Genomic DNA, 25341 nt, shown 5'->3' with positions numbered 1-25341 from the left:
ACTACTCCGCTGCGAAGCTCGGGTATTTTGCTAGTTCCATAATAATCCACACCTCAAATAAGTTAAGACACATTTCAAATTCCACTGTTTCCCATCTTTAGTTCACTGGTGCAAGTACCAAACCATAAAACTAAAGTTGTAAGTAACATTTTGTCTAACTAAATTATTTCTCAGACTGCACATTTTAAATCATCTTTATAAGACAGAATGCCTTTCTGTAGACCACAGGGTAATTTTTATTGTATTTGGCGAGGTACATCAGCAGTAACATGAACTAAAACCTGCAAATCCATAAATATTTACTAGAATTACTGTACTAATTCTGTCTGAAAGGAGTTCATTTATGGGCATGAAGCTGCAATAATGGAAACAGGCAGACTCTGCAGTCCCTAAGGACCAAACTGCCCAACTGAAACCAAGGCAACAAAAGGATTAAAAACAAAGATCCACTTCTGTATTAAAACTTGAGCCCTGCAGGTAAACAAAAATGCAGTAATCATTGACAAAATTACTTCTCTTGTAATTACTTTGAAAAAAATGTTTAAAAATCATTCATAGATTTTAAGCTTTACATAACATTACATTTTGAGAAAACAAATTTTATCAGTCTGTGTGACTAGAAGCAGTGAGATACTGAGGAAACAGTGCAATCTGCTTGGAACCAAAAACTTTACATGTATTGGTAAAGAAAAACAGGTTGATTACCTGCCAATGGAAGACCTACCTGCTGTTCTCAACATGCATTGTGTTCTTTCCATCAGACCTATTCCCTGTCCTATGTAAAACTGGTACCACATCTGTTCCAGACATCCCTTGCCAGTTATGTAATCTTAAATAAAACCCATAGTTATAATGCTTTGCTTATTATGTCCACACGCTGAAAATTTAAAGACACTGATTTTGTATTTTTCAGCCAAGGCAGAATAACCTTGCTCAAGCTATGTAATCAGTTGTTAGGGTGCATGTTGAATGCTGTGCACAGTGAATGGAGCCTCCACAGCAAAATTACTGGGGCGAAATGGTGTACACATTAAAATTACAGTCAAATAGTCAATTTTTTGCCATTTGGCAAAAATGGCAAATGACAGCTCTGATACTCAGCATTTGACGATTAAGGTTAAGAATCAACAAAGTGAATACACCTTTTGTAAAACTAACTGGCTAAGAACATCGTCCAGAGAATTTCAGCAAGATATGGGGGTGGGGGAACATAAGTTTATTATTATTATTATTATTATGACAGGTCCATGATAAGTCAATAAAATCAGTATCCCTATTCCAAAATTCCAAAATGCTCCAAAATCTGAAACTGAAGCTGCTGTTGTTCGGTTACGACAATAGTGTAGAATTCAATATAAGGCTGAAACAATTGGCACCTATGTTCATAAAAGTATTCATTGTAAAATATGCACTCAAAGTAAACAATGTGTCATACTCTATCAAGAGGAGATGAAAAGGACTGCTGTTATGAAAGATGATAGTGAAAGGCCACCACATGAGTGCTCAAAACACCCAAATCAGTAAATATGCCTAATAACATGAGTAAAGCATATACCTTTTGATTGCATGTCTAAACAAATAAGTAAAGGAAGTTAACATGACTGATTAATCAAAAATGCAAACATGCCATGGCAGTATATAGATTTAGTGTTTTATCACATGGTATTTACAGTGCAAAAACCATAATTCTTATCTTAACTCAATTTACTATTGTTACATCAGATAGTGATGCAACAGTCAAAATGACAAAGATTTTGTAGCAGACAGGAGCACTTCTTAAACACATGGAGCCAAGTAGCTGCAGGAGTATACGTTTGTGTATGTGTGCCTGCCTGCCTACCTGCCTGTCTGTCTGTCTCGTCTGTTGCCACACTCTTCATAATGTACAAATCGAATATTAAGCTTCAGTAACCTTGTGGTACTGAAATCCTGAATGGATAACACCTATTTTTGCTTTTTATTTTCTCAAAGTGTGTTTTGCTCTCTTACTGAAACCCCTGTGGTTTAAAGTGCATGGACTGGAGGAATGAAGGGCGGGTGTTTTAAGAAGATGCAAATATAAAAATACCTGAAATCCTTCTGGCCTCGGTTATTTTGCATTAGGGATGCGCAACATTTATGTCTTAGTTGACTGTTACAACTGCGTGTTTGCTCAAACTAGCCCAGCAAGTCCCTTCAAATTTGTTTAATGTTTAGTATTATAGTGCTAGGCAATATTAAAACTAAAAAGCTGGACACAGCCTCTTTTCAAAGGTTTTCTTATGCTCTCTCTACACATTAAGCCATTTAACTTATTATTTAACTAATAAGTATTCAAAAGTTTAATAAAAAGGTGAGTTTTAAATAAAGCAGGTATAGGTTCATTTTCGCCAGCAAAATATTTACTATATAAAATTGCATAGTTACATGAAACAAGACCGTAGCATGACAGCTAATATCAATAAGAGCTGTACACATTGTGCATTAAATAAATAGTCAAGGAGAAATCCATTGCTGCAGACTCACAATTCAAAGAAGACTTTGCAGATTAAACTGCCTGAAGAAAATTTTGCCAGTCACTATGGAGACAGTGCTGCAGGAATGAACAGCACAGATAACAGACAAAAAAATCCCAGAATTGTATTGAATCACTTAAATGGGAGAAATTATTGGATTAAAAAAAAAAAAAGCCAATAACTGAGGGGACTTTAATAAGTACTCACTGTAAATCTCTATTCCATTTCAGTTGGGTAAGCCGAGTCCAAGGGTTGTATGCAGAATCAATGCTATACAGACGCATGTGCATAGCAAGTACATGAAACAAGTGATCTAAAGAGTGAAAGAAAAGCAAATGTGTTTGTACAAGAAAATAATTTTTGCTAAATCATAATAAAATTTATCAAAAATGTCCAATAATTAATTATCAAAGTAATTCATGAATTTTACATACACCCAACATAGTGCTATATTTAAGTCTACATATACACAAACACATATACACACATGCTGACTCACATTTGATATTGAAAAACTGTTTATATACACAGTTTCATTTTTAGTATTTTTTAAAGCAAAAGAGCATTTTGCAACAGAATACTGTATATTCATTTACAGACAAACCATGACTGAAAAAGAAACACACGGAGAGCCAAGGGCTACATGTCAGCTTACATACATCAACGGTATTTTAATATGTATACATTACTAAGAAAACCTGCACAACTCCGGAATGGAAGTTGAAATGAAGTTGCATTCATATTCAAAAGTGTTGTGATTTCATTTTATGTAATGCTTTGCTAAAAACATGCACACAGTACACAGAATGGGTATGGGGAAAACAGTAAGCAATAGAAACTTTGCATTTGTTGTCCATTAGTATCTGGTGCACATCAAACATTTTCACACGACAAAACTACAATATGCACATGCATGTCCAAAGTTCTACTTTGTTCATCTAAGTTTGAAGTCAACGTCCCACTTTTCCAGTAAGACACTTCAGCAGCTCTAACTAACTAAACTCACCTGGCTTACACTTCAGCAGCTCTAACTAACTAAACTCACCTGGCTTTTTTGTTTGCATCCTGTTTTTCTACACAGATGAGGCAAAGACAAAGTTGACAATCCATATTAAAATGCCCAAGGTTACTCAAAAGCTGCTAACTCCTGCCAACATCAACCAAAACTGTACATGTAACTGACAATTAATTTAAAAAAAAAAAAGAGTGCCATCAAGGAAACACTATGGGTGGTCTGTCCCACCATTTCAAGAATAATACACCAGTGTATTCCAGAGAAATGCCCCTGCCGTGAATAATAACGCCTCCTTCAGAATACTTGTCTTACACCTTAGACCGCACAATTAGCTATCTTCTGTTGAAATTCACAAAAAAAAAAAAAAAAACACAATGGAGTGAACAGGTGCACTTTCTGGAACCTCATGCATCAAAGCAATGGCATTGGGCCATTGAGTCTAAAGTCATTACATAAAAGAGGGAAAAATGAAAAACACACTGCTCATTCTAAGAGAAAAAAACAATCCTGGAACCAAAAAGCCATATACAGACTTCTATACACTCCAAATGCTTAGTATTAAATTGTAAAATACATGCTCTGCCCACAATGTGGTGCTTCATTATTTAATGTAAAAGATGCTCCCTGGCAATTACTATAATGATGGATACCAACTGTTAAGGAGCATAACGAAGACAGATAAATGAATATCCATCCTGTTCATAGCTGCATTTAATGTATTTTCTTTAACAATGCAAGATGGGTGAATAATTATGGAAAGAACATACAAAATACCCTCTAGGTTTCTGATTGATATTAATGGACACAAACAAACCCTTGAGGTTCCAGAAAACAGATGCATTGATTGAAAAACTAGCACATAACCTAATAAATAAATTAATCTGTGAAATTCATTTAGTATTCTAAATATACGGCTGAAAGCACCCCATGGTGACCACTGAAAAAACTGGGTGACAAAAAATTAATAAGCTACGGTTGGATGAAGAGGCTGTTTTCTATAAAAATTTAGAACAAAATTCATTTTTATAGAAGTTTATTCCCGTCTCTCAAAAAATATAAACACTGTATGTTTTTGCAAAAGTTTTGCATTATTATGCAATGATTTTGCCTGCTGCAGCCATTATCCTTGTGCACATGTTTTGGTCATCTAGCAACAGCTACTGGCTAAAACATTAAGTACATGTGTAAAGTGAAATCAAGTGCGAAGAACTGAACAAACCTTATTGGGATACATTTAATTTTAGTCATATTAGGTTTGGTGCATGTTTCAATATAGACAGAGTAGTAGTGCAGAGCTGACATTCCTGCCTAACAGCACTAGGGTCTGCGATGATTTTGTAAGTTCTAACAATAAACTCCTTGATTGATAGATATAAGTGAGTGTACTTAACTACCTAGGATTACCTGTAATAGCACTGAATACTGGAAATGTTTTAGTAATACATCTCAGTTTCTTTGTCCAATATTATAGTGGTCACGGGACACCGTATTTTTGATTGCCAGTACAACAAATATTTCTGAGGAGGCATCAACCACAGTACCAACTGTGGTCATCAATGCTCTTGTGATAAGAATGGAGATAAATGCCATCAACTCAGAGAGCAAGAGGCAAGTTCGCCATACCACGTGAACATCACTGAGAGAATAAAACTGAATAATAATAAAAAAATCGATAACTTTTACAAGTAGCCAAAATTTATACCAGGTGTTACAGACTCAAATCAAATGTATGTTTTTATTATATTAATAATAATAATAGCAGCTTACTACTCAAAGCACAAACAGCTGGGGCTGAAACTGGAAACCTTTCGGTTATAAGGCAACGGTTCATACCTCTGCACCATCCAGGAATATGTATTAGCTTTCTGACAATTGACATTTGAGCTTGTGTTTTTAACTCATTGACAGTAACACATAAATTGAATGATTTTTTTTACACTTTGGTTTTATTCTTGAATAAAAGCACACATGTTTATTTGATATTTGGACTAAAGTCTTCACACATTATACACTCCACGTCATTATTAGCGTCACATGAAAAAAGTTTCTGCTTCAGGTTATGTGTTCAGCATGTTTTGCCTCGGATTTCCTTTCAACCTACACTTACCCAGATCTTTGTAGACAAGGAACACACATGAAATACATGTGTTCCAAATAACAATATACTATATTAATTACCCTCTACAACTCCAGGCACCTCACACGCAGATAAGGAGCCATGGCTTGAGCTGGGAGAAATTTTTGCCTGAGTTGAGCTCTGTCAAGGGGGGTGGGGGGTGGGGAAAGAGATGGGACAGCAGGCTGCTTGTGCTGATCAACACATTTACAAAACAAAAGACGCTGATGGGGAGGTGTGAAGGAATTTAAGGTGGGCTGGGATTACCAGTTTTTTCGTAGGCTTCAGGGATTCTCTTGTTAAGGAGGGATTTAAAATTTGTCAACAGAAACCCAACAATATGAAGTTCAAGCTAAGCTCCATTTTTTGTGAAAATATGTACAGCCAAAACAAACATACAAATAATGACAATTTTTTTATGCAAATACATTTTAACCAATTTTTTTTTTTCAATCATTTCATCTATTAATCTTCATTTGCTTAAACTAAAAAGGCTACGTTCTATCAATCTCTACTTAAAACTCATACCTCTTAGTACTGGCTAGAGCTTATTCACTTTCTTTTGGACTTTCTCTAGTACTGCCATATTTTTTATTTTTTGTATGGGGACCAAAAACTATACATAATACTCCAGACAAGGCCTCAATAGTATCTAGATATATAATTCACTAAGGCAAGACACCCATGGAAAGCACGGCGGAAGGGGCATGGATTCACTAAGCCGCCGACAAGTAAGACACCTATGGGGCACGCAGGGAGGAGCCACGCCCACCAACTCCAAGACCATTGGATACGACGACAACTCGCAGAGCCACGCCGACCAACTCAGACGCGACGACACAGAAAGAACGGCATCATTTATATTCGTCTGTCGTAGAGGTCACATGCAGCTCTGACCCACGTTGACTGTTAATAGAGGCATATTTCTCGCTGAGGTGAGTCGCCATATGCAGCGTGTAAAACAGTTTGCGAGGGGTATCCCATGGGATCCTTAAAACAATCCTTTACAACTGAGGTTAAAACACAATAAAGTAAGCAGTCTTTAAAAACCGAGTTTTCAGTTACGAGGCACGACCGCGTGCACCATAGCAAACTGTTTTACATGCTACATACAGCAATTCGCATCCGCGACAAACATGCGTCTTCTTCACTCACGGACAATTATATGTTGCTCTCTCCAGAGTTCCATCTTTTCATTCACTTTCTGTTGTATCCTCAAACCCTCCCTTTTTAGACAACTGTGTCTTTCCAGAAGTGTTTAACCATCAATAAATAATTATGCGGCGTTTGTTATGCCACGGGTTCACTATTGTGTTGTATTTCCAGAAGTGTTTAGCATTCAATAAGTAATTATGCATGAGATTGAGCGTGAGTCTACCCGGCGCAGAGAGGCGTGGGTAAGCCGTTGAACCCCATTCGGGCTGCAAACCGTGGAATTCCCACTAAGTGCAACTCATACGCTCCCACTGGTTGCGTCCCTACCCGTTGTGCACACCCCCCTCCCACCTCGCTACTACCGTGGTCGAGTGTCTTGGTGGATTATATATAGAAAAGCAGCCAAAACCGCACAGAGCAATGAGACGTCTATGTGAGTCACAGGAGCATATGGACTGTGTAAAGACGACAGACTAACATGACGGAGGGAGCTGAACGGACGTCGCTCTCCTCTACTCCTGTTCCACACTGAGCGCCGTGCACCCCTATCCCTCTGTCTGGCAGGAGAGGGCGCGATGACGGTCCGCCAGTTTTCAGTCATGGACGATTGTGTGTTGGTTTGTTCCGTGCATTGTTACAATGTTGCTTTTCTTGTTGATTTATTACATTACCGATTTTTCAAATGTTCATTTTCTCCCTGTGCTTAAAAATCATTAAAAAACCGGCCTGATTATGCGACGTACGGGTTTGCTAGTATTACATAAATTAAGCATATCCCCCCTGAGTTGTACTGAACACATCATGCTATATAACCTGCCTGAATGTAGATTTTGGCAGGTCCACCATGACTCCCAGGTCCTACTCATAAGTTGTACTTTCAAATCTAACATGTTTACTTCCTATTTACAGTACTTACATTAACGTACATCATCTACAACTCTGCCTAAGCCTGAATTCTGTATAGGTCCCTCTCTCTAATAATTCATTTTATTCCACACCATCTGCAAACTTAACCAGCCTTTTTCTATATTCCCCAGTTTGTGTATATATAGTAAAAACTGAAGTGTCACCTAGAGTGATCCCTAAGGTACACTAGTTTTAACCACCTAATTCTAAAAAATGTTTCTCTCACCATAAAACTTTGTTCATAGTGTTTTAAAGATGATTTTTTTTTACTCATCTACACACTGTGTTAAACTCACACTTGCTTTAGCTTGATCACTTCCCTCTCATACGGGATTTTACACAAAAAGTATCTGAAAATTTAGATAAACAATATATGCACCTCTCTCATCACAGGTTTTTGTTGCATCCACAAAAAATGTAGGCATATCAGTGATAAATTTAAACTTATACAAACTATTCAACAACACGCCCGTTCTTGCTATGTGATAACTCGGTTTTTATCAGAGTAATTGCTTCCACTGATTTTCCCATAATGCATGTTATGGTTACTGACCTATATAGAGTTACTTAGATAAGCCAGATCACTCTTTATATTGTATAACAGGACAATGCTTTCTAGATTTCAGTCCTTAGGAATTTCCCCCCGTGTTCAGTAGTTTTAAAAAAATATACTGAAGATGCCAAGTGAAATGGATTGGCATACCAACTCGGCCGGGAAGCCATAATGAAAGGACAGCACATAAGGAGCTGCAATCCATCCAGGATGTTTGGAGATCCTTATCCCAGAAAGGGGTAAAAAGCTAATAGGTGAACTGGGCAAATATCGGTGTCAAAGGCATTTAATCTCCATACACAATAGGTGGCAATGTCCGTTCAGGCTAGTCCCAGTTAGGGCTCCTACAGGGTTGCTTTGGAATTTAGTTTGGAAGAGCATCCCTGTAAGGGCCTGTGGATGCCCTAAGAGGGCACTGTTGAGGGAAAACTGCCTTGGTTTCTGTATGAATCAAAAGTGCTCCGGGTGACCACAGCTCCAACACTGGAAGCACTCCTGGGTCCTGTTTAAAGGAAACCTGCCACATCTCGTCGGCAAGTCAGAGGCTGAAGCTCACCTGGAGGAGGAGAAGGCGTTATTGCGAGTTGAAGATTGATTGTGGGCTGTAAAAGACGTCTTTGTGAATAAAAAATGTTTTAATTGCACCAGGGAGTGTTTTGTTGTGGTGGTGTCTGGGGTTAGGGGGCTCAGTTGGTCTTACTTTCTGTTGGTATGTTTCAACCATCATCAATGGAAAAAGACAACTCCTTGTCCAATGAGGAATAGCAGCCATTTACTTATAAATGTAAGCAAGTCTGTGAAGCCTCCTGATGAGTGTAACTCCAACCTACTGCTGACAGGAGCATTTGAAGGCTGATTTAATGTTCATATGGAGGCAAATTTCACATTTTCTGCACACAAAAGGTGACAAGACCACAGAGAAAATGGAGTAGCGCTTACTTATTCTATGTGCTTCATACTGCTTGTTGCATACAGTGGTGCAGTGACGAATTTGCTCAGATAATAAAATCAGGCAAAACTGTTTAGTTATTTCTATTGCTTAAACTCATTTGCTTTTGCCAGAAAAGAGTACACAAAATGCCAAAATCAAAATACATAAATATTTCAGTAAATAGCTGGAAACTGCAAATGACAGAGAAATACATTTTAAAATTAAGGCTTATACTAAAGATAGTCCCAAACCCGGGTGAAAAAATGTGAGCTAATAAAAGCCCATCTGGTTTATGGTTGATAGATTCAGCATGGATGTAGATCCAGAATAGGAGGAAAGAAGGTACTTAGTGAAAATGTGTGCTTTTAAGAGGTTTGTAGTGTTCAGCAACATCTTTTAACCAACCAATGGTATGTAAACAATTATAGCTTACAACCGTTGCTGGTATTCCGACATTTTTTGCTGTTCCATCACATTTTACTACCTGCCATTATTGTTAAAATCTTTTGACAGAAAAATGGGGCAGACAGATCACACTTCCTATTAGATTCCGTTGTCTTTACAAACAGTAATGGAGAGATTCAGAATTAAAAGCAGAGAAAATAGGAAAAGCATCTGTGAAAGTGATGTGTGAAGTAAATACTGGTAAAAAAAAAAAAAACTAAAAAATGCATTTTGGAATTATGATTAAAATATGGTAATAGTGACAAACCAAATGTGTATCAGATTTGCCTGTCATATTTCTCCACCAGGGGTTTCAAATCTTGAATAAAAATTCTGTTGCTAACTGATAACACTCATGATTTGGAAAATAAATACCCCAGTAGTGTCATTTTCATTATGGGGGACTTTAACCACAGTAACATGAAAGATTATTTGCCCAGATACCACCGACTGATCAACTGCCCCACACGAGGGCAGAACACTGGATCACTTTTACACCAACATTAATGAGGCATTTCGCCACTTCTCCCGTACACCTCTTGGCAACTATGACCTCACCATGATTACACTTATTCCCAGCTATAACTGGAAGCTGGAATGGTCAAAGTCCACCAGGACTATTAGCCGCAGATGAACTTTGATGTTGGAAGGCTGTGTGACTGTTTAGGTTCCTCGGATTGGAAATCCATGGAAGGGTGGTGTAGCACAGAAGAATATCCTGACATTGTAACATCTTATATCTCCTTCTGTAAAGATGTGTGTATTCCTAAAAAGACCTTTGTGAGATACAATAATGACAAGCAGTGGTTCACCAAGGAGTTGAGTGTTTGTTCTCACAGCTGCTAATGACCAGGAATACGGTCTGGGAACTGGGATGAATATTGATCTGCTAGGTAGCAGTTTAATAAAGCTTGGAGAGCTGTAAAAGGCACTTACAAAGATCGGTTGGAGAAAGGCTTTAGCAGTAACTGCCAGGCAGTGTGTAGATCATGAGAAAACATACAAATTAGAGGCAGAAGTGCTCCCAAGCCTTATCCTCCCCAATTTTGGCTAATCAGCTAAATGAGATTTATTGCCGGTTTGACAAGGACATGAGCCACTGCTTGGACTTTTACCCACTGCCTTCTATATCAACAGTCACCCCCCAGCTCACACAACTATTTCAATGTCACCATCCCCCATCATTGAAGTCAAATTCTCCTTTTTCAACTTCCCTTCCCTTCCCTCAATCTTTCCTCTCTGCTCTACCTTCTGTGAAGCAAGAGGAGGTACAAAAACTTTTCAGGAAACAGATTTTTTGGAAAAATCTTATGGCGCTTTTCCACTGCATAGTACGGCACAGCACGGTTCAGTACAGCTCACCTTGGTTCGGCTCAATACGGCTCGGTTTGCGTTTCGACTGCAGTTTAGTACCGCTTTAGAGTGGGCGGGATTATTCACGTGTCGTTATAGTTGCGCCGCCTCTACTGCCGTGACACCGTGGAACTTTTACAACAACACGCAGACAACGACAACACTTTAGCTCGTCGACGCGCAAGGGTAAGCATCTAAAAAAAAGCACATCACTAGCTAAGTTTTATCACTGTTGCAAAGCATAAAATGAACTTAACTGTCAGTGTAACATTAAAATGCTGATTCTGTATATTACAGATCTTCCACATTTTGCAAAAAAGTCACCGCAACAGACCATCTGTTTGGACATTTAACCGTGCTTCACAGTGGTGGGATGTGATTGTTCCAGGTTTTACAAACACTCAGTGGCTGGAGAACTTTCGAATGTCTGAAGAAACATTCATCCACTTATGCAACAAACTGCGTCCAGCGATGGAGAGACGGGACACAAACTTCCGCGTGTGTGTACCTTTAAAGAAAAGAATAGCCAGTGACGCAGTAATGACGATTTTCTCCGGCCAATCAGTGACCAGCAGAGTTTATACGCCACGTTTTGGTAACGGTTCGGCGCGCTTGGAACCTCGGCTGAGGTGGTACTAAAAAAAGGACCAGGTACCAGGTACTGTTCCCAGTGGAAAACCCCCCAAAAGTGAGCTGAACTGAACCGTGTCGTGCCGTACTATGCAGTGGAAAAGCACCATTAGACATGGTGCAGTCCAGATTGCACCTGTCTTCACTCACATACAACACCTCCCTGCAGCTGGGTAAAGTTCCAGACTGCTTTAAGTTAGCCAATATTAGTCCAGTTCCCTAGAAGGATCGAATCTCTCAACTTAATGACTTTAGGCCAGTTGCTTTGACCTTGGTGGTTATGAAATATTCAAAATGTCTTACGCTTTCCTACCTAAAGTCCATCACTGATCCTATCCTCAATAAACTTCAGGTTGCATACAGGGCAAATCAGGGCTATAGTTTTGAGTACTTGGACTTGCCTAACACCTATGTGAGAGTCTTGTTTGTGGATTTCTGCTCAGCCTTCAACACCATTGTTCTGGAGTTACTTCAGAGTAAACTAATCCAGTTATATTTCCTCTGTGGTGTCTGCCAGTGGATTAGGAGTTTCTTGACAGGTAGGAAGCAGTATGAGAGACTGAGTTATTATATGTCAGATCCAATGTCAATTAGCATAGGCTCCCCCTAGCCTGTGTTCTTTCACTTCTCTTCTTTTCACTTTATACAAATGATTGTAGATCCATGGAAAAAACAGTAAAATTCCAAAAGTTTGCAGATGACACAACTGAAGTGGGTCTCATTTCCAAAAATGACGTATCTTCTTATCAAACAGTGGTGGGCTGTCTTGTAGAATGGTGCTCTTGTAAAAACTTGAAGCTCAATGCTATTATGACAGTCGAAATGAGGACTGATTTCCACTGACAAGTCACTAACTATCCACCTTTGCAAATTAATGGCCGAACTGTGTCTGTGGTTCAGTTGTTTAAATTCCTGGGGACTACTTATACTAATACATTAAAAATGGGACAAGCACATTACCTCAATCATCAAAAAAGCTAGGCAGAGTTTGTTCTTCCTACACCAGCTTAAGAAGCTTGGCATATCAAGGTGTATATTGTTAAATTTTTACTCAGCCATCACTAAGAGTATCGTGACTTCCTCCATCACTGTATGGTTTCTTTCTGCCTCCTCTTTTTCTAAGACTCGGTCGCTGTGAGAGATTTGTTCAACTGAGAAAATCATTAATCATTAGCTGTTGTATCCCAGATCTGTTCATCGCCAGAGCGAAAAAGACAGCAGAAAAGATTGCAGCTGACTCCACCCACTCTAGAAGCCATCTGTTCATTAAATTGCCATTACTGAGGAGGGACAGGTCTATTGCGACGCAAACTACACGCCATCTCCACAGCTTCTTTCCCCAGACTATTCAGATCCTAAATAAACTTGCATAGCTTTACTCCTAATTGTTTTTGCAACATATAACTAGTAACTATGCTGCTTGTCTATTCAGAAATACTTCATACTTACTCAACTTGTACTATTATATTTATATTATTTTGTATAATTTTTCCATTTATTTGAGTTAAGTACTGAAGTTCATAAATGTTTCGTTCAAGAAACTGTTGTATTGGAATATTGAGAGGACAGAGCCGACTATACTTCCTTAGAAGGCTGGCGTCCTTCAACATCTGCAATAAGATGCTGCAGATGTTCCATCAGACGGTTGTGGCGAGTGCTCTCTTCTACGCGGTGGTGTGCTGGGGAGGCAGCATAAAGAAGAGGGATGCCTCATACCTGGACAAACTGGTGAGAAAGGCAGGCTCTATCGTAGGCATGGAGCTGGACAGTTTGACATCCGTGGCAGAGCGACACTGAGCAGGCTCCTGTCAATCATGGAGAATCTACTGCATCCACTGAACAGGATCATCTCCAGACAGAGGAGCAGCTTCAGCGACAGACTGCTGTCACCGTCCTGCTACACTGACAGACTGAGGAGATCGTTCCTCCTCCACACTATGCGACTCTTCAATTCCACCCCTTAAACGTTAACATTATACAAAGTTATTGTCTGTTATACCTGCTTTTTTTATTACTCTTTAATTTAATATTGTTTTTTATCAGTATGCTGCTGCTGAAATATGTGAATTTCTCCTTGAGATTAATAAAGTATCTATCTATTGGTTTGCACAGTGTCAGGTTAATGGTGGGTTGAAATTGTGTTGTCTTCAGTTGGTAATGTCTTGTATCCTATGTTTTGCACCCAGCCAAAGTCAATTCTGATTAACTGATCAGTGTATACAACTTAATGAAATTCTGAATCAAACCCGAAATCACTGGGTTTTTTTTTTTTTGCTTTTGCCCAGCACAGTCAGATGATTTGGTAGATTCTGTTATCTCTCATATATACCCATTACATTTTTCTACAGTGGCTTTTATGGTTTCTTAATGGATAAAAAATTCTTTAAATCGCAAAGGGCATACACTAGACTAAAATTCACATTATTGAGAACATTTGTGTTTTTGCATTTTCTAATGTTGCCAGAAACAATAAGTGGTAGACAGGTCTTGTGCTTAGTTTAAAAAATGTTAATGGTTTGAAGTTTTTAAAACCTAAGGTGTAAAAATATGATCAGCCAGAAGGTTAACTACAATAAAACAAATTAAGTAACAAAATTAAGTAAACCATTTTTAAATACCAAATGTAATTGAAATAACACAAATGGTGCAAAGCCTGACAGACAACAATTAAATAACAAACTTAATGCTACATAAGTAAAATGTGGCACATTTTTTACCAATTTTTTGATTATATCTTGCCTGAAGAAGGGGCCTGAGTTGCCTTGAAAGCTTGCATATTGTAATCTTTTTAGTTAGCCAATAAAAGGTGTCATTTTGCTTGACTTTTCTCTACCAGAGGGTAGAAAAATACAGCAAAACCAGTAATGGAAAATACTGGAACTACAACAACAAATGTGTTGACTAGTTACAAAATAAAAGGAGAATATGTTGCAAAAATGATGTATACTTAGTAATTGCCACAAATTAATGTAGTAGACATAAGTAAAATGTAATATGACAATGCCACATGTATAAAAAAATGATGTGAAAATACCAGAATACCAAATATTAATTCTAATATGTCACAAAGTTGAAATGAGTAAAAACACATTGATCCCTTCATTGCGGCCACTTTATCGCAGTGCTTCCCATACTTAAAAGCCCAACAGCCCTATTGATTTTTGCTTGTTTAATTTTCTCTCTCTTGCTGACATTCTCTGCTCCTGATGCGCACACTCCTTTGAAGAGAAGATATGTTTGCATTCTTTTAATTGTGAGTAAGAACTGTCATCTCTGTCTTGTCATCGAGCACAGTTTAAACTTTTGACTAAAGGGCGTTATTTCATGTCTTGAGGGCTCTAATAATGTTAAAAAACGTATTTAGAAGGTCGTAAACAGGTGCGAAAATATTAGATTTATAAATAAAGAATACTACTTTGTGGAAAGTCACTTATCTGTCTGGAGCGGATTAACCGCAATAAACGAGGGTTTACTGCATAACTGTGCGGAGAATATTTATAAACTGTGTGGGAGAGTTTCTAAGGGCTTAAAATATATAAAAATAACCATACAAACATATGGTTTCTACTTCGCGGATTTTCACTTATCGCGGGGGGTTCTGGAACGCAACCCCCGCGATCGAGGAGGGATTACTGTATATTTAAATAAATATCTCAAAAACTACTCCAGCAAAATTTCAAATCAATAAGACTGGCCCTATGTCTAAATGGAGAAGACAAAAAAAAAAAAAACAATTTCTACAGCAGTTATTGTTGGACTTGGGACAGACTCTTTTTGAAGGACATGGAGAGAAGTTCTGAACCAAACTTTACCAAAAAAACGATATGCCTGGAGCATGTAACAAAACAAACAAATAAGATTTAACTCATTTGAAAGAGATAGGTCAAGTTTTTGGTGGTTATTATTATTCATAGGTTTCCACAGATGCACACACACAGACACCACAGTAAAATCAAACTTTTCTCAATGTTTTGAACATCATAAAATCATTAACTTGAATTATTGAGTCCAGCACCAAACTTCCAATTACGTGGAAGTAAAATTAGTATACAAATGTATGTAAATGCCCTAAATATTCAGCATAAATTCTTCAGATTTAATTATCATAAAATACTGCTGAAACCAAAGTAAAAGGAACAAACCAGATCTACAAAAGCACATTGCACTCTCCAATAAGAAAAAGGAAGCACAGGATTATTTGATGGGTAGAGAAATGTGACACAGTATCATTTAATCAAACCCAAAGAAGTGTGAATTCATCCTAAGAGTAGAATACAACATCTGTGGGGGTGAGAAAATTTGCAGAATATGAGAGGAGAGTATTTTTCAGTTGTAAAACAACACTGAACTTGTTTGGTATGAAGAACCAAACAGTGTTCAGTCTATTAAAAAAACTGAATAAATACTTTACTGAGAAAACATCAGACTATCATACTGCACATGTAAGCTGCCAAGACTTTCAAACAGTTATATGCCAATATAAAAAGTGGCAGTTTTAATAAGAATATTACAAAATACAGAAATAAACAAAAAAGGAAAAGGTGTGAAAAATACTACTTAATCTTAAAAGAAAGGATCCAGGTTACACGGTTTTAAATCACAGTAACTGCACAATAGCAGAAAGGCCTTTAACCAGCCCATCAAATACCAACTTTAAAACTATCCATATTGAGAAGAAAGGGAAAAAAAAAAAAATCAGCAAATGTGAATTCAGCAGTTTAGAAAACAGCATAACAGGCAAAATATAAAAAGACACTTCAGCAAAACAGCCAATCATCAATATAAAACAGTACAATGAATATCATGGGCATTTTTATAGAATGCCTCTTCTGTCCAATTTATGTTTACTAGCAAGAATTTGGCACTGATCTGTTTGTCTATGCATATGGCACCATGTTTAGGGGAAAACAGACAAGATCAAACTCCTTCATTCCTCAAAAAGCCTGTCATCATGATAAGGAGATCAACTGTGCATTTTATATACTTTAGAGACATTAGATTGCGCTTCTAATGGCATTAACAAGTATTTTGAAAGGCTTACTCTACAATGAAAGTAATCCCACATATGCAAGAGTCAGTTAAGGGAAAAAAAAATAACCACATGATCTCTGTTTCCATCACAATACACATCAATATACAGATAAGAAGTAGACCGAGAAAGTTTTATACAATTTACAAGGCTTATTTTACTTTTCAGAAGAAAAATCCTTATGGAACCCAATATTTGAGTAAAACATACAAAGTAATTTTTTGACAGTTGTGTTTATTTACCACTAAAAACACCGTAAGCATCCAATTTTCAAATTCATAATCAAAACATTCATTTATTAAAAAAACATATTGTAAAAATAGTGACAACACAAACACAGGATTATGCCAGGAAAATAATAAAGTGGACAAATATCTACTTTCATTTAGCTTGTAGTGAACAACAAAGAAAGCCACTCACTGTATGACTAATCTAACACAAATGTCCCCAAGAATACCGAATGATGTGTCAGTCAACAGCAGCAGAAATATCTGCTGTCGGCTGAAATATCCATAAAACACTCCTTTTTGTTTTACTGCCTTGTAGTGGGATATGTTAGCTGATTCACTGCAGACATTTGTGTTATTTTATTCGTTTATCCAATACAGTCAACAAGATGCAAGCGCCTGTGGTGAAGAACGTAGTTACTGGCAAATTCACTCCCAGGAGAAGCAGCTAGTGATGAGAGGCGGCTGCTTGAACAGCGTTTACGGCAGCAGAGTGAACTTAGTACATGCATTTGGAACATAAAGGGTGTTTATTTGCATGAAGAGAAAAGTGATTTATTGTCGGGTAATGTCAATAGTCGTTCAGAAACAGAATTTGACAGCGTTATTGATTCTTGTTCTTCTGATAAAGAAGTAAATGTAGTGATGATGGCAGTCCAACAGTAAACTATATTGCCAGTTCGGAATGTGTGTGGTGTGACAAGAGTGTTGGGCAACTATCAAAGCTGCTGTTCACTGTATCTCCTAGGCAAAAACCAGATGTATTAGATATAGATAGTCCTTAATAGTATTTAAATCTGTTCATAAGTAATGACATGTCAGATGTACTTATGACCAAGATCAAAAGATGTGAGCAGCAATTGATCCAGCACCACACGCTGGAACCCAGTTCCAGGCTGCAGATTTAGATTTGAAGTTATGATGAGCTTTTGCTTTTTATGCATTTATTAAATATTAATGTATCATTGAAACAGCTGAAGTTGAAATGTACTGGTCAATAAAATGTTTACTTGACAGGTTTAAACTATAACACGTGATATTGCTTTTCAGGCATTGTAGATCCATGCTAAATCTATAGATCATGCTGATGTATTTTTTGGCTGTGATTGATAGACTACTTGAAGAAGTTGATTGTAGGTATCATAGATGTATCACTATCTCAATAATATTCCTTAACAATGTACACCATATTACAAATTGACCTCAACAATTCCTGCATTCTCCACACAAAAGCTACACAAGAAACCCACAATTGGAATCTCCTGCGAAAATATTCAATAGACCTAGAGTTGGACTTTATAGAAGAGATCATCCAGTTTGAAAGAGTTCATAAACAGTGAAGATACATTATTTAAAGAAAATAAATCAGCAGGCCGTCTCTTTCATATTCTGTCTATGTCTCTTACTCACACCCTCATGCTTCCCCCAAACCATCATCTCTCAATATCTAAAAACAAATTTGAAGGACCACATTCTCTTCATTTTAAACATTTAACAAGGCACACACACACACTCTCTCTCTCTTCTGAATGATCACTTGAGCTCTTGTGTTGTTCTATGATAGTTACCAAGTATAATTTTAAGCTTTGACATTTCATACTCTATCCGGCTGTTTCTCTCTCTAGATTGCTCACTGTTTCATATGGCACTACTGCTGTTTTTGTGGTTATCCATACACATACTGCTTACTCAGTTTCTCTGCACAAGAACTACTTACTGTTCTTATGTAGTGGCTATTCAAGTCTAGGCTATTCTTTTCATTGAACAACATATACTGATTTTATTGTGATCCCCTTGAGATAGCTAGGTCAAGCCCGAACAATGATTCAACAATGACTTCTTTATTGTTGTAAGAGGGTGTGAGTCGTTAGTTTGAGGGGACCAAAACCCAGGTTATAAACGACTGAAAAAGACTAAGTTTATCTCAGCTCAACAGCTGAACTTACCTTCAAGGAAAATCAGAAAACAAGGGGATTCACTGAAGGAAGTCTGGACAAAATGCTCAATTATCTTGTTGCTGGAAGATACTACATGTCTAATAAATTACTATTAAATAGTACTTACTTTGTACTAAGTCAATTGGAAGGTCTTCTCTTTCTTATGTTTGCTGATCTCTTCTTAAAAAGCTGCATCTGTGACATTAATTACACCTTACAACATCTTGAGGTCAAATTTTGTTTGTTTTTGAAACCAGTAAAAGCACCATACGTTTAATCTGTTCAAGTTTGTGACTTCCCTACATTTCTCCAAATTACTGAACAGTAAATAAAATAAAAAACAAACTGAGCAATATTATAGAAGGTCAGTATGGGAGGACACACAGCACTTTCATGGTTCCTGTTCCTTTTCCCAGTTGGGGAAAACAATAACAGATGGAATGGAGAAGCTCTCTAACAGAAACAGTTTCATCCCCCAGCATGGTAGGTGGTAGTGTTCTTGTCGGGAAAACCAGAAGGCTGCACTGGACTTGTAGTTTCTGAGGGAAACCCTGTTGGGGTCAATAGGTGCCACGAGAGGGCACTGTCTGGAGAAGACCTTAATGTTCTGTGGAGCTTCCGCTTGGCCCGGAAGTGCTACCACCATGCAATGCTGTGACACTGGAAATACTTCCAGGTCCAGCATAAAAGAAGCCACCTCATGTCAATCTGGGAGTCAGAATTCAGGAATGTAGTGTACAAAACCTGCTCTAAAGGAGTGGAGCAGAAACAGTGGAATTGTGATTGTGAGCCTATAAAAGTATTGAAGAAAAGAAAAAAAAAAAAAGATCTTTTGAACCCTGGACTGTTGCCATCATGCTTATGTCTGAAGTATAGGGACCTGGGTTTAGTGGATTTTACTCTTCGTATAAGCTACTTACTGTTTGTTGACATCCTATTAAAAACTCCCTAAACATCATTGGTTCTAAAACTTGGGATCATCACTGCTACTGGTTAAATATAAAATAGGTTTGGGATAAAATATCTGATGTTCAGGGCACCTAAAATTGGGTGTCACAATCAGGTCAATAAATACCCAGAGGGATAGTACTGAGAAAGCACTCAAAGATGTTGTGAAAAACATTCTGACCTTAGAAAGGAAAGTGCCAATTGAATTCCTCATATCACCAAGATATATAAAGATAATATCAGCACGTATTAGAAGACTGATTACAAAGTTCAAAAGCTGTGATGTCTTATTGGTTATTAGAAAACATACCAAGCTATCTGACAGAAATATAGTTGACACTGTCAGCAGTAGCTGACATCTTGAAAGCTTGGGTTTATTTACAGCATAGCCCACTAGTTGATATGACTTGGATTATAAACAGCAATGTTGTTGATTAAATCTCTACCACAAACTCTGTGTGTAAACCTTCAGTATTCACACCATAAAAATATAGAAACAATGGTTTGTGCAATGCTTTGGATCAAAGACTCCATTAAAACTATAGATATAAATAATGCTACTAGGTGGTACATACAGACAACATCTGATATCTACAAAGTTCTCATCAGACGTTACTACAATAGAATCTGTAATGACCATCCTTATCCTGGTTATGGTCAACTAACAGTTGTTTTACCATCTGAAAGATTCTTTCTTTATCAGCCCAGGCCTCAATGATAGCTTTATAAATAATATGAAAGTTGATTTTTTGAACCATGTAACAGTACCGTGTTCATGTTTGTGGAAAGGTATGGAATATCCAGTAACTGAGATGGTCATAAAGCAAGTCTACTGACATTTAATTATGTGTTATTAGATTATATATTGTAAAAGACAAAATTTAGCATTGAACAAAACATTACTTCATCACAGAGAACACTCATGATGGGCCAATTTAGACTTCCCAATTATTATACTAACCTGCACATCTTTTGGATGTGGCAAGAAAACCCAAAATGCCTAGAGAAAAATCATTTCAAATACAGGGGAAAAGAGCATATTCCATACAGACAGGGAACTGGTCATGATTCAAGCATGTTTTGAGTGCAAAATACACCAAAAATCACCAAAATGCAGCTGAGGTAATATACAATTAAAATGGCATTAACGAATAATAAAGTGTGCTATTTTAAATCAGTACCCAACACATTCAGTCTCACTATGGTATTGTAAACCATTTGTTTAAAAGGGTTTAATTAAAACTGATTGTGTTAACATTTCAAGGGATAGCATAATGCCTTCCAAGTGCAACTGAATAAAGAGAAGGACTTTCAATTTGCCCTTAATCTCTCTCAAGTGTAAACATTTATAAAGGGCACTGCTCAATATAGTACCAAAGTGAGCAAAAGGATTACAAACAGTTTTGGCAAAATAGCAAAGATCCCCAAAAGAAAAGAAATGCTACAACATTGTAAGCTACCAATTTCTACAAATACAAAAGCAAAACAAGGAGTTTGAAAATTAAATCCTTTTATTTTGTAGAGGTGATCATATGAGTGCTGTGTACAGCAATACAGGAATTATATTTTTGTTTTCTTTTACTGATTGCTTTATGTGCCAAGAGACCTTTGTGAAAATACACCAGTAAGCAGACAGTCGAGTAAGAATCAACAAGATATCTGAGCTCCATCACTATAAATAAATAATGACTGTTTTGTGTGTTAGGGTCTCTGAATTGTGTTCTGACATTTTTATACAAGTAGAGTATAGACTGCACTAAGAAACCAATGCATATTAGGAAAGGGAAAGATGATACAGGAACCTAACTTTGTGAGTGAATTGCTTACAATAGGAGGACAAAGTGGATGACGTAAGGTTATTTTGCCTGGCTAATGGTAACGTGAAATTTAGGATTACTTCTGCAAGGGATAAACTTTTTTTCTATCAGTGTTACTGTACATACAAATTCCTTCATTTGTAGGACCCAGGATTATTTTGACTGACTGCTTTAATTATAAATCAAACACTGTATAGGACTGAACTTACTCTGCTCCCAATTAGAAGAATAAGGAGTTCATGTATATTGTTTCTTATTTCCTAACATGTCTATCAACAAAATTATATGATATTAACTGCATTCTTCATCCAGGCACAGATGATTCATCCTAAATAACATGTCTTTACAAGTCTACTTTAATATTAAAAAAAAAAAAAAAATCACCAACTCTGCTTCCAGCAAAAGAACCCATTATACATCCTCCTCCATTTTTGACAGCTGGTGTCACACACTGAGGACCCATCCCTTCTCCAACTCTACAGTGTACAAAAACCCCGCTTGATGAACAGAAGATTTCAAATTTTGATTCATCAGTCCAAAAGACTTTCTTTCAGTCAGCAGTAGTCCACAGCCAGTACTTCAAGACCCTAGTGTGTCCTTTAAGGAATGGCTTTGTTACTTCCGCTTGCCCTGTCAATCCTGCAGCATGAAGACTCCTCCTCACACCAGAAACTGACACTTGCTTTTTTTAACCACTGTTAAGCTCTTGAAGCTGTTGTGTTGTGTGGTGCCTATCACGCAAACTGGTGACCCTCACAAACTTGTTTTCTGATTGGGGTATGATTGATTTGCCAGAACTCTTCCTATCAGAGTTTCTTCCAGTTTCCTTTGATTTGTGTGGGATACCACTGTACTCACTGACACTTTGATTTTTTTTTGTAATTTCTCTAAATGAAAGGCCTACACTTCTAAGGGTAATAATGCTCTGTCTCGTTTAAGGGTAATAATGCTCTGTCTCATTTAATTTGTTAATTGCCGTTTCCTTGCCATTATCACTGGAATTTACAACTTTACACAGTAGAGAAAAGCCAAGTAAAATGACACCTTTTATTGGCTAACTAAAAAGATTACAGTATGCAAGCTTTCGAGGCAACTCAGGCCCCTTCTTCAGACAAGACTGATTACATCTTGGCTTTTCTCTACATTCATAATGGCTAACACAGTACAACACCCTAGTACTACAAACTTTCCACAGTGTAATATTGTCCAAGTAGTACTTCAGAGAGTGAAGTAACACAGTCTGTTCTAAATCTGCTTTAAGACAGACAGATGGCTTTTAAGTAATCAACATAAGTTGGTATACCTATGCAAATTGTTTGCTTCAGTTTGCAAGGTTTCAGTTATTTTAATTGCTGCATAACATCTGCAGTTTGTAACCTATTAGTTGTTCCCTGAAGAAGGCCCATTTGTAATATTCTGAAATTTCCTTTTTTTTCCCAGTTTTCGCTAACCTAAACTTTAAATTTAAACCTCTGGTAGTTTACTGCTTACCTTTTCACCATTACAGGTCATTCATTGCATTTCAACTGATTAAATTTTAAGAAAATATGGAAAAACTGACATTTGACCGGTAGTATTACATATCACACACAGTATATACTACAATACTATATATTTATATCTAGCATGTAAAGTTTTTATTATTTACACTTCAGAGAGTACTTTTTATCCATTTCATCCTGGAAATTCACAAATTGGCTCTTTTACTGGCAACACCAAACTCTTTCGAGCTTTGTTAAGTTAAGCAGATTACATTTCGAAATTCTACATGTAATGGTCATAACGGTTAACAACGTCCACCATGTTGAACATTCTTACTTATGGCCCCATCTTCTTGAAATTTGGTAGGCGGCGTCCCTGCAATAACCAAAACCAATGTACGTTCTTATTTTGGTGGTATGATGCCACTCTCAGCACGGGTATTTTCCTATATATATATATATATATATATATATATATATATATATATATATATATATATATATATATATATATATATATATATGACAACACTACTCATAACAGTGATAAAACAATTACATTGACAATCATGTTATGTTATTTTTAAAATGTTTCATTTTCTTTTTCATAACTTCTTTAACACACTACTTCTCCGCTGCAAAGTGCGGGTACTTTGCTAGTTTGGCTTCAATAAATAGCTTACTGAAAAAACTTCAAGAACAGTACAAAACGGCATTGGATTAATCATTAACACTATATAAAAAACCTTAAAAGAACCTGTATTATTCCAGAGTCATGAATCAGGCTAGGAAAATAATTACTGACCCCCCAAACCCAAACCACAACCTTTTTAAACGCCTTCCATCAGCAAGGCGTTATAGATTAATATATGCCCACAGGCAATCAAGATCACAAATGGTTAATTTCATCCCCCAGGCCTCCCAAGGTCTTGAAATACTGTTCACAGATTGTTAATAAGAGTGTGTGTGTGTTTATATATATATATATGATTAATTGCTGCTCAAATAAGCTTCCCATACAGATTTCAGGTTTTGTATTAGACATTATACAAAAAAAAAAATCACATACAGTCGACCCTTGACATACGACCGGCCTGACATGCGAACAACTTGATTTACGACCAAACTTTTTGTTTTGATTTACAACCAACATCTTGCGTTATGACCTGAATGCAGTCACGTGTATCCCCTTGTGCGATTGTAAACAAACAGCCGAGAGCATTCGTAAGCGTCAGTCGGAGCCCAGATACATGTGTTTGTGGACGTAATTTTGGTCAATGCAGTGATTTATCTATATATATAATTCACTAAGACCATGGCAAGCAAGACGCATAATTGCTAAGGAAGGAAGAGAAGGTAACAAAGGTAAAGAAAGCGATTGTTAAGGGATGTTAACTAGCGGGCTGGCGCGGCACATGATGATGTCATCAGGCTGAGTCAGCACCGGCTTGCTTTGAAGTGTATAATTACAGCAGTTCACAACACGGCCAGCTTTGAACTGAGTGCTCGATTACTGTCATTATTAACTTGAGAAACAGCGATCACAATCGAAACAAAGAAGGAAATATGAGAGTGGCGTTCGTGACCAATCTCACTAATATGTACAGCATGTCGAAATCCACCATCTCGACAATTTTACAAAGAAAAGATTTGCATAAGGAGGTTCCTTCTAAACAATAACTACCTTCCATATCATTCTCCTCCTCCTCCTCCCTTCCTTTAGCCCAAAGATGTCAAATTAAATGGTGAGTACAGTATGAAATTGTTGTTTCTGGTAGGCTAGGCAATTTTTTTATAACTTTTTGGTTAGTAGATTAGAAAAATTATTGGTGTTTTGGTAAATTATGCGCATTATACAACCCTTTTTTATTATGAAAAGGATTAGTAAGTGTTGCTGTGGGAAGTTCGGAGCGCATTATGGGTATTTCCATTATTTCTTATGGGAAAAATAAAATGTAAAAGGAAAGTGTTGTACCCACAGAAAACCCATGTAAACAAGCACAAGGTGCAAACTGAATGTCACTTGAAGAAACTATCACTAAATGCAGATGATATGGTACTGAATATATCAGAACCACAAAATTCAGTGCTTACAGCCCTAACTGAGCAGAAACAAACATCATTAAATTGGATCCTTTTATCATTGCAGATCAGTTTAAATATCTATGGGTAAACATCACAAGTAAATATAAAGCTCTTTTTCAACAAAATTTTCTTGTTTGCATGGACAAAATTAAACAAGATGTGCATAAATGGTCTACCTTACATCTTACTTTAGAAGGAAGAATTAACACTATCAAGATA

General features: G+C 37.1%; 1 protein-coding gene across 6 annotated transcripts in view; it reads right to left on the bottom strand.

Moving 5' to 3' along the window:
• The window catches only part of ubr3 (ubiquitin protein ligase E3 component n-recognin 3), a 268225-nt gene that overhangs the window by 50461 nt on the left and 192423 nt on the right, over positions 1 to 25341 (bottom strand). For all 6 annotated transcript variants that reach the window (XM_039757590.1, XM_039757589.1, XM_039757591.1 and 3 more), the window contains one exon: positions 2703 to 2808. In XM_039757590.1, coding sequence (XP_039613524.1) covers positions 2703 to 2808 — 106 coding nt within the window. The remainder of the gene's footprint in view (positions 1 to 2702; positions 2809 to 25341) is intronic.

This window comes from Polypterus senegalus, chromosome 6, assembly GCF_016835505.1.
Source record: "Polypterus senegalus isolate Bchr_013 chromosome 6, ASM1683550v1, whole genome shotgun sequence".
Taxonomy (NCBI): domain Eukaryota; kingdom Metazoa; phylum Chordata; class Cladistia; order Polypteriformes; family Polypteridae; genus Polypterus; species Polypterus senegalus.
This window is presented reverse-complemented; position numbering and strand designations above follow the sequence as displayed.